The 15,992-nt window shown below is 48.3% G+C and overlaps 1 protein-coding gene across 1 annotated transcript in view; it reads left to right on the top strand.

Moving 5' to 3' along the window:
• JAG1 (jagged canonical Notch ligand 1) overlaps positions 1-15,261 on the top strand; it is a gene marked incomplete at both ends in the record, with an annotated part of 32,876 nt that extends 17,615 nt beyond the window's left edge. The window contains 21 exons of the mRNA XM_084248242.1: positions 2,328-2,458; positions 2,687-2,806; positions 3,233-3,346; positions 4,767-4,880; positions 5,478-5,591; positions 5,987-6,033; positions 6,370-6,543; positions 6,986-7,136; positions 7,945-8,109; positions 8,589-8,702; positions 9,203-9,316; positions 9,416-9,529; positions 9,651-9,767; positions 10,291-10,318; positions 10,762-10,847; positions 11,971-12,084; positions 12,903-13,012; positions 13,104-13,337; positions 13,546-13,677; positions 13,851-14,001; positions 14,804-15,261. Of these exons, the coding sequence (XP_084104368.1) occupies positions 2,328-2,458; positions 2,687-2,806; positions 3,233-3,346; positions 4,767-4,880; positions 5,478-5,591; positions 5,987-6,033; positions 6,370-6,543; positions 6,986-7,136; positions 7,945-8,109; positions 8,589-8,702; positions 9,203-9,316; positions 9,416-9,529; positions 9,651-9,767; positions 10,291-10,318; positions 10,762-10,847; positions 11,971-12,084; positions 12,903-13,012; positions 13,104-13,337; positions 13,546-13,677; positions 13,851-14,001; positions 14,804-15,261 (2,902 nt within the window). The remainder of the gene's footprint in view (positions 1-2,327; positions 2,459-2,686; positions 2,807-3,232; positions 3,347-4,766; positions 4,881-5,477; positions 5,592-5,986; positions 6,034-6,369; positions 6,544-6,985; positions 7,137-7,944; positions 8,110-8,588; positions 8,703-9,202; positions 9,317-9,415; positions 9,530-9,650; positions 9,768-10,290; positions 10,319-10,761; positions 10,848-11,970; positions 12,085-12,902; positions 13,013-13,103; positions 13,338-13,545; positions 13,678-13,850; positions 14,002-14,803) is intronic.
• Positions 15,262-15,992: the final 731 nt, after the last annotated feature.

The following is a 15,992-nucleotide window of genomic DNA, read 5'->3' as shown; positions in this document are numbered from 1 at the left end:
GGTGTTCTGGACACAGTCAGATCTGCAGTGCTATTAGCTACTTTGGGCCTGCTCCGAACTCTGATGAGTATCAGCAGAGGCCAACCTCGATTTCTGCTACTGTCATCAGAATAAACACATTGCTGCGCAGGGGAGGGCTGTCCCAGCCAGAACAACAGGCTTTGTTTCCAGAATTTAGCCCTTTCTCTTTCGAAGTCTCACCTCCCACTCCCTGCCCAGACACGCACTGGTGCCCTTATTTACTTAAGGTGCGACTTTCCCACACGTCATTTGCATAGTCTCCCAACCCATCTCCTGCCCGCCTTGAAAAATCAAAACAGAACCTTCCAGCGAAGGAAGTTCAGGTTGTGTCCTGCTCCAGAAATGGTTGAATGGCAAGTTACCTGCAAGTTGTCCTTTGGATTATGGATTACAGAGGTGGTTTTTTTTTTTTTTTTTTCTTTCCACATGAGAAAACTTTCCTGGTTTTTTTGTTCTCAAATAGACTTAGATTCCTTTTCCTGGGTGCACATGCTTGCTTTATTGCAAGCCTGCCAATAATATCAAACTTAATTATGAATCATCATATGAGGAAAGTCTCTTCAATTTCTCATGAGAACCTTAATCATATATTATTAAACTGGGATAACTTTGTGGATGCCTCTTTTAGGGTCAGTATTTTTATTTGTTTTCTTTTGAAGTCATCTGTGGCCTCTTGTGGTTCCTTTTTTATGCCTGGGGATTCAGCTCTCATTAATTAAGAGGTGAGGTTGGGTCCTCAGCTGCCTCTTCTTGCTTTTATTAGGTAAATTGAAGAGGTATAGGGATCCTTAATTTGGAAGGGAGTAAGAAGAGACAGTAAGAATATTGCTGTTGCCAAGTCGGTTCCCTTCTTCAAGCTGAGAATATCGGTCTTTACAGAATGGATTCTCCCTCCCAGCTGCCCACTAACTTGATTGTCCACTTTTTAGAAAAATTCTGGAAGATAATTTTATTCCTATTTTACACTATTAAGTAGTCATTTGTCATTTAGACTGATGTTCCAGCTTACGCGTACCGAGTCCTGATTAATTTCACAGCACACCTTCTGGTGGTTCCTTGCGTTTGGGTGTGGATGCCTTGTTTTTAGAAGTTAGGAATGGTTAGTCAATATTCTCAGGGGTTAGGTGGATTGTCAGTTGTGGGTGATTAGCTAGATCCCTGTAATTTTCCCATGACAGGCTAGCCTGCCTCCAGCTCTCTGGAAACCAAAAGCCTTTCCTCCTTGGGGGTGCCTCTTTTCCAGAATTATAGCTCGGTGATGGGGCTTTGGTCCTGACCATGTCTTTTTCTAGGTCCTTGCCTGCTTCTGTTCCTCACCCCACCATCATGCCTTACCCCAGCCGCCCCCTCTGTTTGTTAAAACTTGATTTTCGAGAAGGCAGTTAAAGTTTCAGAGGGCTTGAAACTTGAGGGGAGAGTGCTTGAGACCCTGCCCTTTCTCCTACCCAGGTGAAGGTTTATGTTTGTGTTTTTGTTTGGGGATCAAAGGCACCATTTGGCTTCTAAAGAGTCTAGATTAATGAGGCGCTTATGAAGGAAACTTGACTCCCTTCCCTAGTACTAGATAAACTGAGTTGACCTTTTTTTTTTTTGCAAAGTGAGAAATAACTATAAAATAAATTAGCATAAACAGCCAAAGTCCTGGGTCATAAATTACGTGTGGAATTGGTTCCAAGTGCTGTTGCACCCCTCTCCCTCCCTGCAGAAGTGGGTTTAGAGCTCTTGCCCTTGTCTTTGCCAAAAAGAGGATGGTCCCTCCTCCCTCCCCCACCCTCCAAGTCCCTCCTGGCTGATTTCATAAAGCCTCGTCATGAGGCCGTTTCCTGCTGCACTTGGTGTCTGGTTGCATCTTTGTGTGCTGGGGTCGTGACTTGCCGTGTAGACAAAGAGTTGGGCCGAGCTGCTGTGTAAAAATTGCCAAAAGTGCCGCATTTGAGACTTTCACATGGCTATTGTCACCAAGTGTCCTTTCTGTTCCTGTATAGTCTGCCTTCCGAGGCCCTAGGGTTGATTTATTCCATGTCCCCACCCTCAGCTCTTTGGTGTGAGCCTGAGAAGAGTTCTGGGAGTCTGAGAGCTCTGTGCTGGCCTCTTCCCAAACAGCCCTCCTTTTGTTGAGAGTCATTTGGGAGGGGACCAAGCCTGATTATGAAAATGTTTGTTTAGAGGGAACCCCCAGACAAACCTGGGAAGCCTACCATCCTGTCACCAAAAATCAGAATAGGCCTAGGCTGTTCTTTCTTCCATTTTAATGGCACAGCTAGAATGTTCTAGACACTAAAAGAAGTTGTGCTGTCTGTCCCCAGGTGCCAGTACGGCTGGCAGGGTCTGTACTGTGACAAGTGCATCCCGCACCCGGGCTGTGTCCACGGCACCTGTAATGAGCCCTGGCAGTGCCTCTGTGAGACCAACTGGGGTGGCCAGCTCTGTGACAAAGGTAGGGCCTGGGATGTGCGGGGGCTGGGCAAGGACCTGGGCGGAGGAGTCTGGGGAGCAGGGAGCAGAGTGGTTGTCATTTGGGATTTACTTATATTTATTTTTATAAAGCTTTCATTCTGGATCTGTCAGCATTTGTCAGATAGTTTTTTGGGGGAGCCTAGAAATGCAGTGGGGGTGCAATCTTTCTGGGCTTCTCTGAATAACTTCTCTGGGGTCTTTTTGGCAGATCTCAATTACTGCGGAACACATCAGCCTTGTCTCAATGGGGGAACTTGTAGCAACACAGGTCCTGACAAATATCAGTGTTCCTGCCCTGAGGGCTATTCAGGAGCGAACTGTGAAATTGGTAAGTGGTCCAGGCAAACAAGATGCCTTTAAGTTTTCTGCTTAGAAAAATTTACTTTTAGGACTCAAAATATCCTCTACAGTTAAGATTTGATATTTCTGCAGTTCTGTGGGCCTCTAGAACGCCTTTCAGATCCCTCAGGTTTGTGGGTGATGCTGACTAGTGTAGGGGAGGCAACATCTGATACCATGGCAGCAGCTTTGGGGTGTCTTGGAATCTGGCTGGAGACAGCTTAGCGAAAAAGATGACTTCCTTTCTTCCCCATACACAGAAGGGCTGTATCACATGCTTTGATTTTGTAAAATAAGTTGGAGCTGGTGGCCCAGGTATGGGGCAGGCTTGAAGGGACGGGGCTGTGGGGAGAGGGTGTAGGTAGCACAAAGCAGGTGGACCTTGCTGACTGGTATCCTGCCTGGTGTTTTGCAGCAGAGCACGCATGCCTCTCTGATCCCTGCCACAACCGAGGCAGCTGCAAGGAGACCTCCCTGGGGTTTGAGTGTGAGTGTTCTCCAGGCTGGACTGGCCCCACGTGCTCCACAAGTAAGTCTGAGTTTTGTCCTGGGTCTCAGTATACAGAGTTGCAGCAGATATGTGGTCCACATCGGCCGTGGTAATGGTTCTGCTGGTGGGGCAGACTGGATGCAGACTGGTTTTGGGGTGGGGGTGATCTGACTTGAGCTTCCGGTCTTTGCAGTTAAGGCTCCAGGTATCTTCATCTGACCCCACTAAGTTAGCCTGTGTCTGCTCCTGGAAGAAACTTATTCATGAAACAGCTTGTCCTTTGCCTCTGCCCCATGGGTGTACTTCTGAATCCATCATGGTGCTCCTTGCAGCCATTGGAGGGTTGCCTGCAAGGGAGGTTGTCACTACTGAACTTGAGAGGTGATGGTCTTGAAAGAGTAACTGTGAGGTCTGTTTGCCCATCAGAACTTCCTGGGTGCTTCACAGTACAGATCTTTGGGCCCACATATTCCCTCCAGAATTGGGTAGTCCATATTCTTTCACAAGCTGGGTTTCTGGGGTGCTGCCAGCCCCGAGAACGTTCCACTGTTGTCAGCACACCGAGAGCGGTGCTGGGTGTGGTGCAGGGTGTGTTTTCAGGGGTCAGATTGCCTGGGTTGGCACGATGGCCTTCTTCAAGCCCAACTGGTGGTACTCTGGCCCTGTAATCCCCGACCTGGACCAGAGTGGTGAAGACTGTGAGTGAATTCACAAATAGAGCCTGGCACCTCATAAGTAGGCAGTCAAGTTAATTGTTAGAAAGCCATTGTGGAGGTGGGGGATGGGGATGCTGTTATTTTGGGGAAACTATGAGCAAGTGACAATAAGGTTTTCTGCTTGGAAAGAAGGGTTATTTTCCTTACCGCTTATTAGCCATAGCGAAACCTTTTCTTTAAAAATGAGTAAGCAAGGGCCTCCCTGGTGGCGCAGGATTTACGCACAGCTCTTTGAAGCTATCCGCAGCCGCTGCAGCACGAGTTCGATCCCCAGCCAGCCAGGGAGCAACCCACATGGTGCAGCAGACCCCTCCTGCCTCACCCGCTGCTCCCCTCAGCAGTGTATTTCAGTCAGTCTGCCTGTTCTACTCCCCACTCTGTCTCTGGTGAATCCTCTCACCCCCACACACACACCTCTGGCCTGTACCCCAGTTCTTGTATGCATAAATAAATCTTTAAAAAAAATGAGTAAGCAGTGAGAGGTGTGCCATGTTACCAGAGGGCTGATGCTCCAGGCATCCAGCTGTCCCTCCCCACCCTCCTAGGTCGGGGATTAAATTAACTGGGGCAGTGGGGGATTTAAAGCTAAAATCGGACCTCATCGTCACTGTAGCAACCACTAGAGCAGGTGTCTGGCTCTTAAGTGAAGGCTCTGCGTGTGAGGGGTGGGTGGTATTAAATGATCTAATTGTCAAGCAGATTGAGATGAAATTGCCAACCCTCTTCCCTTTTTTGTCAAACAGACATCGATGACTGCTCTCCAAATAACTGTTCCCACGGGGGCACCTGCCAGGACTTGGTGAATGGATTTAAGTGTGTGTGCCCACCCCAGTGGACTGGCAAGACATGCCAGTTAGGTAAGAAGTCCTGCAACTCGGTGGACCTTGATAGTCAGAGCTGTTAAGGAGATGAGTGCAGGACCAGTGGTGTCAGTTTGCCGTCATGCGAAGAAGCAATTTATTATGGAGAGTCCAGCGGGTCTGGGAGAAATAACTCAAATGCAAATGTACTGGCTCTTAGGCCCTGTGGGAAAGTCGTGGGATTCCTTGAACCATGTCAATCGTCTGTCCGAGGAGTGTTCAGCTGGGTTCCAAACGGGAATGATCTCTTGAGGAATGAGCTGTCTGCATTCTTTTTGCCACATTTAAATCCCAGCAACTAGGCTGCGAGGGGTTTTGCACAGAAATGCCTGACTGGTGGCTTTCGGCTATTCTGTTGGGGGGGGCGGGGGGAATGCTGGTTGTTAACCAGCAGCCGGAAAGTTATCAATTAGCATTCCTTATTGGATAATAGCTAGGGAGAGGGATCAGCTGTTCAACATCCAGGGAACCTAGTATCTCTTATTTAGCTAGCTTATTAAAATGTCTCATTTCAGACAAAAACTAGATTAGTATGATATTTTGGAGGGGAAAATGGGGGAAGAATTCTCATTGCTCATCCTCCTTTTCTTTCAGATGCAAATGAATGTGAGGCCAAACCCTGTGTAAATGCCAAATCCTGTAAGAATCTGATTGCCAGCTACTACTGTGATTGCCTCCCCGGCTGGATGGGTCAGAACTGTGACATAAGTGAGTGGCTGTTTTGATTTTGATTTTCATGAAACTTGGGTGTTGAAAGGCAGGCTCCACTCGTGCCTTGACAGTCGAAGGAAAATGTTCTGGAGGGAATGTTTTTGGAGAGGGAGTGATCAGGAAGAAATGAAAACATCTACTTTATCACGCTCATTAGCTGGCAAAACGGCCATATTCTGATAAGGTGGCTAAAACAATGATGTGAAGTTTCACTGGCTCAGTCTGGATGAATTAGGGAGGGTTCCCACCCAGCTTAATAACCTTATCTCACAGGAAGCACACAGGAAATCTGATTTGAAGCTTTTATCTGTTCTGGGCTGAGAAGGCTTTTCAATTAAGCCCAATTTCAATGTAAATTGCCTCTTTAATATGATGACTTGTTTATTTTTCAGATATTAATGACTGCCTTGGCCAGTGTCAGAATGACGCCTCTTGTCGGGTATGTAAATCTTGGCTTAAATCAAAACCTTAATGATTGACAACAAATCTTAAGATGTGTGTGACCTGGGAGAGCTCTGTCCCTGCAAGATTTAAAAGTGCAGGTGGAAAATGAGTTTCTGGAAATGTCATGCAAGTATATGTTGCCCCAGCCTCCTGGGAGTCAAGTTGAAGGCATGCATGGAGAAATTCCTCTTTAACACATTTCAAGAGCTTGGCCTCTGACTATTTCAGTAAATCAGCTGAACTGTAACCTGCTAAACCCCTGAAGACCTGTGTTTGTGGAATACATAGAAAAAAATGCATGTGTTTCTCCCCCCTCCTTCTCCTCCTCCAGGATTTGGTTAATGGTTATCGCTGTATCTGTCCACCTGGCTATGCAGGCGATCACTGTGAGAGAGACATCGATGAATGCGCCAGCAACCCCTGTTTGAATGGGGGTCACTGTCAGAATGAAATCAACAGATTCCAGTGTCTGTGTCCCACTGGTTTCTCTGGAAACCTCTGTCAGGTGAGTGGGGCTAGATCCTCTGAAGGCCAACTTATTACAGTGAAGACTCCTCCTCCTCCGCCCCTCCCTTCCCACTTCCCCGCCACCCCCAACTCTGCGTCTCCATGAGACCTGTTAACCTTCTACTGACCAGAGATTTCTGCTAAACAAATGCTCATGGAAGGAGATTGAGGAGTGATTTTTTTTTTTTTTTTTAAGTGTCAGTAGCCTGTCGATTTGATTTTGTGTTCATTGTGTCTCCTGCTCTGGCTCAATCCCACTCTGCCCTGTCTTTTCAAATGCTTTCCGGGCAGTCTCTAGGACAGAACTGTGTGCCATGCAGGGTATTCTGATAGAAGTAGATGAAGGTCTCCATCCATTGCCTGCTGCCCCAGTGAAGTTCAGCTCACACCTTGGTTTCACTTTGTTTCCTTTCCCCCTTCCCTGCCACTGATCTTCGCAGCTGGACATAGATTATTGTGAGCCCAATCCCTGCCAGAATGGCGCCCAGTGCTACAACCGTGCCAGCGACTATTTCTGCAAGTGTCCCGAGGATTATGAAGGCAAAAACTGCTCCCACCTTAAAGACCACTGCCGCACAACTCCCTGTGAAGGTACCTTCCCTCCAACAGCCCACCCTGTCCTGGCTTGACCCCCCAAGGCTTGCTCCTCCTTTGCCATTTGTCACTGCCCCATGAAAGTCTCAGAAGGAGTCTAGGTGAGCAGATTGAAAGCTGCTTTGGCGAGCCAAGACAAGCAGTCTGTGCAGGTCTTGCAGTTGAGGAATCTCATCTACAACTGGGCGAGAATGGAGGTTACATTAGCATTCCTGTGTTGGGGTGAGCAGACATGCATTGCTGAGATAAATTCCTCAGCGTCCCACTGTCAGTAGAACCACTGTCATTAACACAGCCACGGGGTGTCTGGATCTGTACAATTGGGTTCCATAACCGGACTCTGTGCGACCACTGAGCATTTAGAACCAGAGAAGTGCAACTTGAAACTTACTTTAATTTCAGTGCACTTAAATAGCCCCCTGTGGCTGCTTTATGAGGTGCAGTCTTACAGGTTTCATAAGTTCTTCCTTCAGTCTTGCTTCAGTACAAGAAAGTAGAAAGGAGGTCAAACTGGTTCTTCCTTAGCAAGCTTCCACTAAATTGTGTAGATGTCCAAGGCAGGATGAAGGGTGACCACAAACATGTAGGCTGCTTGGCTACACAGGGAGAACATGTTGGAAACTTTTTCTTTCCCCACCTAGAGTCCAGCCTTACCCGTCAGTGTGCCACAGCCTCTTGACTTCACCCTCATTAGCTGAGGGTATCTGTCTCCAGAAAGCAGGCTTGGCGTGCCCAGCTCCTTGGCTTAGGAGAGCCGTGTCATATGGGTCTGTGGCCGTGATCTGACGCCCAGTCTGTCTTCCAGTGATTGACAGCTGTACAGTGGCCATGGCTTCCAATGACACGCCTGAAGGGGTGCGGTATATTTCCTCGAATGTCTGCGGTCCCCATGGGAAGTGCAAGAGTCAGTCGGGAGGCAAATTCACCTGTGACTGTAACAAAGGCTTCACTGGAACATACTGCCATGAAAGTAAGACCCCTCACCGGGGAATGGGGCATGGTGCCCCCGTCCTGCCTCTGTCCAACTCGGGGATCATTTAAGTATTGAATCATTTCCACTGAGACAAGTCAGAGCTTACCATTACATCTAGGATCTAAGCCCGAGGTTCTGCTTAATTTGTGACATCACTGCTGCCTCCTAGCCAGAAAGTTAATTTTAGAATGCTCTAGAATCTTAATAGTTTGGGTGACCCTGCATTCACAGGAGTTTCTTCCCCACTCCCACCAAGTAGGTTCATATAGGAGGGCATGAAATAAAATGGACAAGGCATTTTCTGGAGGACCCTGTTTGATAAAATGCCCGTTGCATTTGAAAGATAGTTTTGATGGAGTTGAGTGCTGAGGGGCTGTTGTATTTCCTCAGGAGGCAGCTGAGAACATATAACAGTGACTGGCTCTAGTATTCCTTGTCCTTCATTTACCTGTTACTATGTTTGTCTTCCTTCACAGATATTAATGACTGTGAGAGCAACCCCTGTAAAAATGGTGGCACTTGCATTGACGGTGTCAACTCCTACAAGTGTATTTGTAGTGACGGCTGGGAGGGAGCCTACTGTGAAACCAGTGAGTCTGTGGTCCTGGGATTGATGCATCTGGGATGCAGGGGGTGACTTGGGGAGGATCTTGCTTCAGCATGGGCAGTCTTTTTAATAGAAGTTTCTGGAAGTAAGATCCAAATAGGCACTGCAGTGGCCCAGCATTGCAGAAAGTTGCATTTGTTACTTGCATTTGTGAAAGCTAATGGCACTCAGTAGAAAGGGGCATCTGCGGAGGCTCTATAGAATTAGACGGTTCAGTTAGGACAAGAAATATACCCGCTTATAAGGAAAGTAATCACCTTTCCGTTCTGATTGCAATTTCTGATGTAATTTCTGTGGGAGTAGCTTCCCCTGCCTAACTAGGGCATGAACAGTGACCTGGTGACGCCTCCTCTACTCCTGGGGATAGGTGCTGTTCAGCTGGGCTGCTTACTGGTGTCGGGCTCTAAGAAGGGGCAGTGAGGTTGGAGGTGTTGTCAGTGGGCCTGGAGGGCCTTCAGCCGCATGTCCCCTCTTTGCTTCTAGACATCAATGACTGCAGCCACAACCCCTGCCACAATGGGGGCTCATGCCGTGACCTGGTCAACGATTTTTACTGTGACTGTAAAAATGGGTGGAAAGGAAAGACCTGCCATTCACGTAAGTGGTAGCTGGTGGGGACCCTGTCTCTGGGATCCCTCCCTCTCTCTTTTGTGAGGGGGGCTAGCCAGGGGCTCACACAGGATTTTCTTCCTTCAGGCGACAGTCAATGTGACGAGGCCACATGCAACAATGGCGGTACCTGCTATGACGAAGGGGATGCTTTCAAGTGCATGTGTCCTGGAGGCTGGGAAGGAACGACCTGCAACATAGGTAACCTCCTGCCTCACATGGAGCTCAGTGGGCCACCTGTGCAACTGTGACTGCTCTAAGTTGGTTCTGCCCCCTCCACATTCTCTTGGTATCCTCACAGGGGTGTTCTCTTATCTTGCAGCCAGAAACAGTAGCTGCCTGCCCAACCCCTGCCATAATGGGGGCACCTGTGTGGTCAACGGCGAGACCTTCACGTGTGTCTGCAAAGAAGGCTGGGAGGGGCCCATCTGCACTCAGAGTGAGTGTCCTTATCTGGCCTCCCCCTCCCCCAACATCCCCCCCCCCAACACACACACACACACTCTCGTGAGGCTGCAGGAGCACATCCTGACACCCTCGGGGACTTGCACTGGAAACCAGAAGCCGAGCTGTTTGATGTCTGCTTCTGCATCACCTGGGTCTGTCCTAATGACTTGATGGGATGCAGCTCTGACCTGGGCATGAGAAAGTCACAGTGAGATAAGTGGAGACAGATGGCGTCTCAGTTCCCAGCTCTGGTCTGACCAGCAGCCTGTCTCCTTCCATTTTCACACCCCTTTCCCACCCCTACCAGGGCCTCTTCCTGTGTACATGTGTCCCACGGCAAATGGAACAAAGTGGTACAGGCCTGGTTCCAATTGAGCAGAGGTCTTGGTGCACATTTGGCTGGTGTTAACGGCTTTATCATTTGGGTATTATGGTAATAAGTAGTGGTGTTACTTCGGGTGGAGACTAGCTTGCCTTATGGAAGGCCTTGCTATTAAATTCTTTTTCCTTGGCAGATACCAATGACTGCAGTCCTCATCCCTGGTAAGTACAACCACCCTTTAAACCAGTACTTGGCTGATAAGTGCATGGGCATTGTGCAGGGAACTTTCTTTAAATGCAGCTTAATTTAGGAGGTTGGGATAGAGTTGCAGACCCTCCTGCCTTTCTAACAAGCTCCCAGGTGATGCCAATCCTGCTGGTCCATAGACCACACTTTAATTAGCCAGGTTGTATCTTCATTTAGAGCAGAGATTCTCAACCTTGGCTGTGCACAAGAATCACCTGGGGAGCTTTTAAAAGTCCCAGTGCCTGGGCTGCAATGGAGACCTGTGAAATTAGACTCTCTAGGGGTGGGACCCAGGCCATGGTGCATGTGGCCAGGGGTGAAAGCCAGTGAGTGTCACCGCGGTGGCTGTGTGTGAGTCACTGGCAGCCAGAGTGAAGGATCGGGAGGTTGGTAACCAAGGTCTTTGCTTGCTTCTCAGTTACAACAGTGGCACCTGTGTTGATGGAGACAACTGGTACCGGTGTGAATGTGCCCCCGGTTTTGCTGGACCCGACTGCAGAATAAGTAAGGATGGCTCCTAGTTGGTTCACCCTGCTTCCAATTCCCCACACCAGCCTGAGACATTTCATCTTTAAAACAGTTATGGCCACAGTTCCTTATAGTCTTGACAATTAATTCCCCCTCTAGCAGGGATTAAGATGCCCCTCATTGAATCTTCCCAGGTACCTGCTATTCCTTCCCTGGGTGGCACAGCCCTCCCTATTCTAGAGAACAGAGTACCAGCCACACATTTTGATGATTAATCCACTCAGAGGCCCCTAAGGAAACTGTGTTTTTGTTTTTTTTTTTTTTCCCTGTGACTAACATGAAATTATGGGCAAATGGATATTAACCACAGCTATGCTGGTGCAGGACAGAGCTAATACAAATGGAAGGGGGGGACTAGGGCTGTGGTTTCCAAAGGCTCCTTTGGGCCCTGGAGAAATGATTAAAACAGAAAGAGGGGCGGGGAAGGGCAATGCAGTTTTTCAATTTTTATTCTTGATTTTGAGCTGCCTTTACATGCCCTTTTATGAAAGGAAAAAAAAAAAAGGTGATAGACTAGTTTGGGTTTTGTTGTTTTTGTCACAGGATTATTTAAAAATTTCCTGGAGCCTGAGGAAGTCTGGGATTGACTGGGTTTGAGCACTCCATGGGCGTGTATTGTATCTGTTTCATGTTTCTAAATCAGGGGTTGGCTGACTAGGGCCAGGGGGCCAGTTCTGGCCCGCTGCCTGTTTTTGTAAAGTTGGCATACAGCCACTCTTGTTTATGTGGTGTATGGCTGCTTTCATCTTGTGATAATAGAGTTGGGTAGTCAAGGCAGACAACATGGCCTACAAAGTCTAAAATATTTGCCATCTGACCCTTTTTCAGAAACTTTGTAGCCCCTTGCTCTAAATTGTATTATCAGAGAAAAAGGAAACTTATTTCACTGCTGCCTCCTGAAATAGTTCTCAGCTGTTTCAGGAGTTAGGCTAATGCTGGTCTTTAGGGGCAGTGACTTGGAGGGGGGTTTTGAGAGCACTGATCTGTTTCAGTGCTGATTGTATGACAGAGTCATCAGCTTTTCTATTTGTTACATCAGTAAATAGAAAAACATTGCGACCTCCCATTGGAGCTTAAACTTGAACTCTGTTTTTCCTAGACATCAACGAATGCCAGTCTTCACCTTGTGCCTTTGGGGCAACCTGTGTGGATGAGATCAATGGCTACCGGTGTGTCTGCCCTCTGGGGCTCAGTGGTGCCAAGTGCCAGGAAGGTATGTGGGTCCAGCCCAGCTGCCCATGTGTCCTGTGGGCCAAGCAGGCGCAGGCACTACAGCCGCCTTTTTTTTTTTTTTTTAAAGATTTATTTATTTATTTATACAAGCACTGGGTACATTCAGAAGCGTGGGAGGGTGAGAGAATTCACCAGAGCAGGAAACAGAACAGGCAGACTGATGAAATACACTGCTGAGGGGAGCAGCAGGCGCAGCAGGAGAGATCTGTCGTGCCATGTGGGACCCTCACCGGCTCCCGGGGATCAAACCGGTGCTGCAGAGGCTGCAGGCAGCTTCACAGCCCAGCTCTCAACCCCTGCGCCACCAGGGAAGGCCCTACAGCTGCCATTTTGTCTGTTCATGAGTTGGTGCTGTGCTCAGAGAGAGCACGTGGAAGGGAGAGTGGGGGACCACAGGGAAGGGGAGACTTGAAGGATCTCCTAAAAACAGGGCAGCTGTTGGTTTTAGCCAGGTATTAATATGATAATGCTGTGTGACAAACTATCACCAAACTTGGGGTGTGCCTGCTCGCCCTCCCTGGACCAACAGCTGTTTCTGGGGCATGCTCTTTCCTTGGTAATGGAGTCCACAGGGGGCCAACCTCAACTCAGAGAACTGCTCATATCACGCCCCCTAACCTCACGCTGGCCAAAGCATGTGGCACCAGCAACGGGAAGGGAAGTTCACTTGTCCATCGTGGGAGTAACTTGTCACGTGTCTAAGGACACGGGTGTCATCATTTCCTAACAGGGAGGGAGTGAAGAATTGAGAGCAACAGAAAAGGAAACTCCTTCCGCTCACACATCTCCACCTTTCAGTTTCAGGGAGATCTTGCATCACCATGGGGAGTGTGATTCCAGATGGGGCCAAGTGGGATGATGACTGCAACACCTGCCAGTGCCTGAATGGAAGGATTGCCTGCTCAAAGGTGTGGTGTCAGGGCTGCTGCACACCACGGGTGTTCTGGAAACGCTGCTGAGGATTGCTCCTGAGCTTCCCGTTCCCATCTCTCTCTGCAGGTCTGGTGTGGCCCTCGGCCTTGCCTACTCCACAAAGGGCACAGTGAATGCCCCACTGGGCAGAGCTGCATCCCCATCCTGGACGACCAGTGTTTTGTCCGGCCCTGCACTGGTGTGGGCGAGTGTCGGTCTTCCAGTCTCCAGCCAGTGAAGACCAAGTGTGCCTCTGACCCCTACTACCAAGATAACTGTGCAAACATCACATTCACTTTCAACAAAGAGATGATGTCACCGGTACGGCACAACAACTTTTTCATTTGGGGATGTTGTCTGACTGGGCTAAGGTGTGGGTATCATAAGCTGAGATCTAATTCTCCTTAGCTCAGATTCCTGCCTTTGAGCAAAGCAAGGCTTGAGTGTAGCCTAACTTCCAAGAAAACATCAGCCTTTTATTCCTTCTCCCAATATCTTACACGTGTTTGGATTTTTAAATATTGTTTAGGGACTCACCACGGAGCACATTTGTAGTGAATTGAGGAATTTGAATATTTTGAAGAACGTTTCTGCCGAATACTCAATCTACATAGCTTGTGAGCCTTCCCCTTCTGCGAACAATGAAATACACGTGGCCATTGTAAGTATAACACCCTTCACACTTATTTGATTGCAAAGTAGTTGACAAGCCAGTATCCAAATGGAGCCTAGACATTGAAAGACAGTTGTGTACATGCAGTCAAGTAATCCAGAATAATGCCTGCTGTTGATGGTCCCCTTGGCCTTGTAGTCTGACAAGTCTTCTTCTTCCAGTCTGCTGAAGACATACGGGATGATGGGAATCCTATCAAGGACATCACTGACAAAATTATAGATCTTGTCAGTAAACGTGACGGGAACAGCTCACTTATCGCTGCTGTGGCAGAAGTGAGAGTTCAGAGGCGTCCTCTGAAGAACAGAACAGGTAGGTGTCTGAGATTGTGTCGTCCCAGTGATGATGTCAGATGCATCTTATGCCCTCCGGTAAAACCAACAGATGGGAGTTAGCCCGAGGTTCCTTCCTCAGGGAGCCTCCCACTTCACTGCTATGAGACCTGAGCCAGCTGCAAGGCCATGTGGCCAGGCGCAGAAGCTGCCTTGACTTTTTCCACTCCAACAAGCTGTGCTCCTGCGAGCAGCTGCCCCCGCAGAAAATTCAGTGTTTCCAGATCTGTTTCTCCACCTGCGTGAACCCAGGACTGTGCAGAGGTGTCTTGGTGTCCTGGTCGTAGGACCTGTTCTGAGTGTCCATCCTGAGACATTGGTTGGATAGGTGGCTCGAAGGCCCTGCAGAATGTCCAGACTCCCCTCTTGACCATCTCAAGCACCATTGTTCCAGCTAGGCTAGAGATTGGGCACATATGCACATGGGGCATTTGCTGTCCATGCTCAGATCGTGTTTCTGATAATTTTGAAAACCTGATCCTGTAATGAGATGCGTAAGTAGTCAGACTCCCCTTGACTGATCCATATTCTGCTCTCCCCACACGGAGCTGCTGCCCTGCCTTGTCTCTCCAGGGATAGACTGGCAGGTTCTCCAAGGGCCCTGGTCCCAGCACTTGCTTATCTGTGAAGTGTGAAGTGACAATATGCAGTTGTGAAAAGGGACTTGTCCCCACCATGCCCCCTCTTGGGGCTATACACAGAACTGGTGTAGCTATTCTATCTCGCTTGTTCCCATGATTTTTTTCCCCTGAGACTTAATTGGTTTTGTGCCTGCCTTCCAGATTTCCTGGTTCCTCTGCTGAGCTCTGTCTTAACCGTGGCGTGGATCTGTTGCCTGGTGACAGCCTTCTACTGGTGCGTGCGGAAACGGCGGAAGCCCAGCAGCCACGCTCGTGCAGCCTCCGAGGACAACACCACCAACAACGTGAGGGAGCAGCTGAACCAGATCAAAAACCCCATCGAGAAGCACGGGGCCAACACGGTCCCTGTCAAGGATTACGAGAACAAAAACTCCAAAATGTCGAAAATAAGGACACACAACTCCGAGGTGGAAGAAGACGACATGGATAAGCACCAGCAGAAAGCCCGGTTTGCCAAACAGCCAGCGTACACGCTGGTAGACAGAGAGGAGAAGCCCCCCAATGGCACGCCAGCAAAACACCCAAACTGGACAAACAAACAGGACAACAGAGACTTGGAAAGTGCCCAAAGCTTAAACCGGATGGAGTACATCGTATAGCAGACAGCAGGCGCTGCCGCCACTAGGTAGAGTCCAAGGGCACTTGGGGCTTGTAGTTCTTTCAAACTGTTGTGTCATATTCCAGTCTGAGGCTGTTGTTGACTTAGAATCCCTGTGTTAATTTAAGTTTTGACAAGCTGGCTTACACTGGCAATGGTAGTTTCTGTGGTTGGCTGGGAAACCAAGCGCTGCGTCTCACAGCTATGCAAAAAACCAGTTGAAAGTGCCCTGGTGCACACTCGCTCCCCGCAGCCGACACATCTCGGATCAGGCTCCCAGGAGAATGCCCGGCCCCTAGGCCTTGAGCTTCCACTTCTGCCAGATGTCCCGATGGTGATGCAGTCTTAGGATCATAGTTTTATTTATATTTATTGACTCTTGAGTTGTTTTTGTATATTGGTTTTATGATGACGTACAAGTAGTTCTGTATTTGAAAGTGCCTTTGCAGCTCAGAACCACAGCAACTATCACAAATGAGTTTATTATTTATTTTTTTTATTGTATGTTGTTGTTGTTGGGGGAGGGGGGACTTTGATGTCAGCAGTTGCTGGTAAAATGAAGAATTTAAAGAGGAAAAATGTGTCAAAGGTAGAATTTTGTATAGTTATGTAAATAATTTTTTTTATTAATCACTGTGTATATTTGATTTATTAACTTAATAATCAAGAGCCTTAAAAACATCATTCCTTTTTATTTATATGTATGTGTTTAGAATTGAAGGTTTTTGATAG

This window comes from Talpa europaea (genome assembly GCF_964194135.1).
Source record: "Talpa europaea genome assembly, chromosome: 11".
NCBI lineage: Eukaryota > Metazoa > Chordata > Mammalia > Eulipotyphla > Talpidae > Talpa > Talpa europaea.
This window is presented reverse-complemented; position numbering and strand designations above follow the sequence as displayed.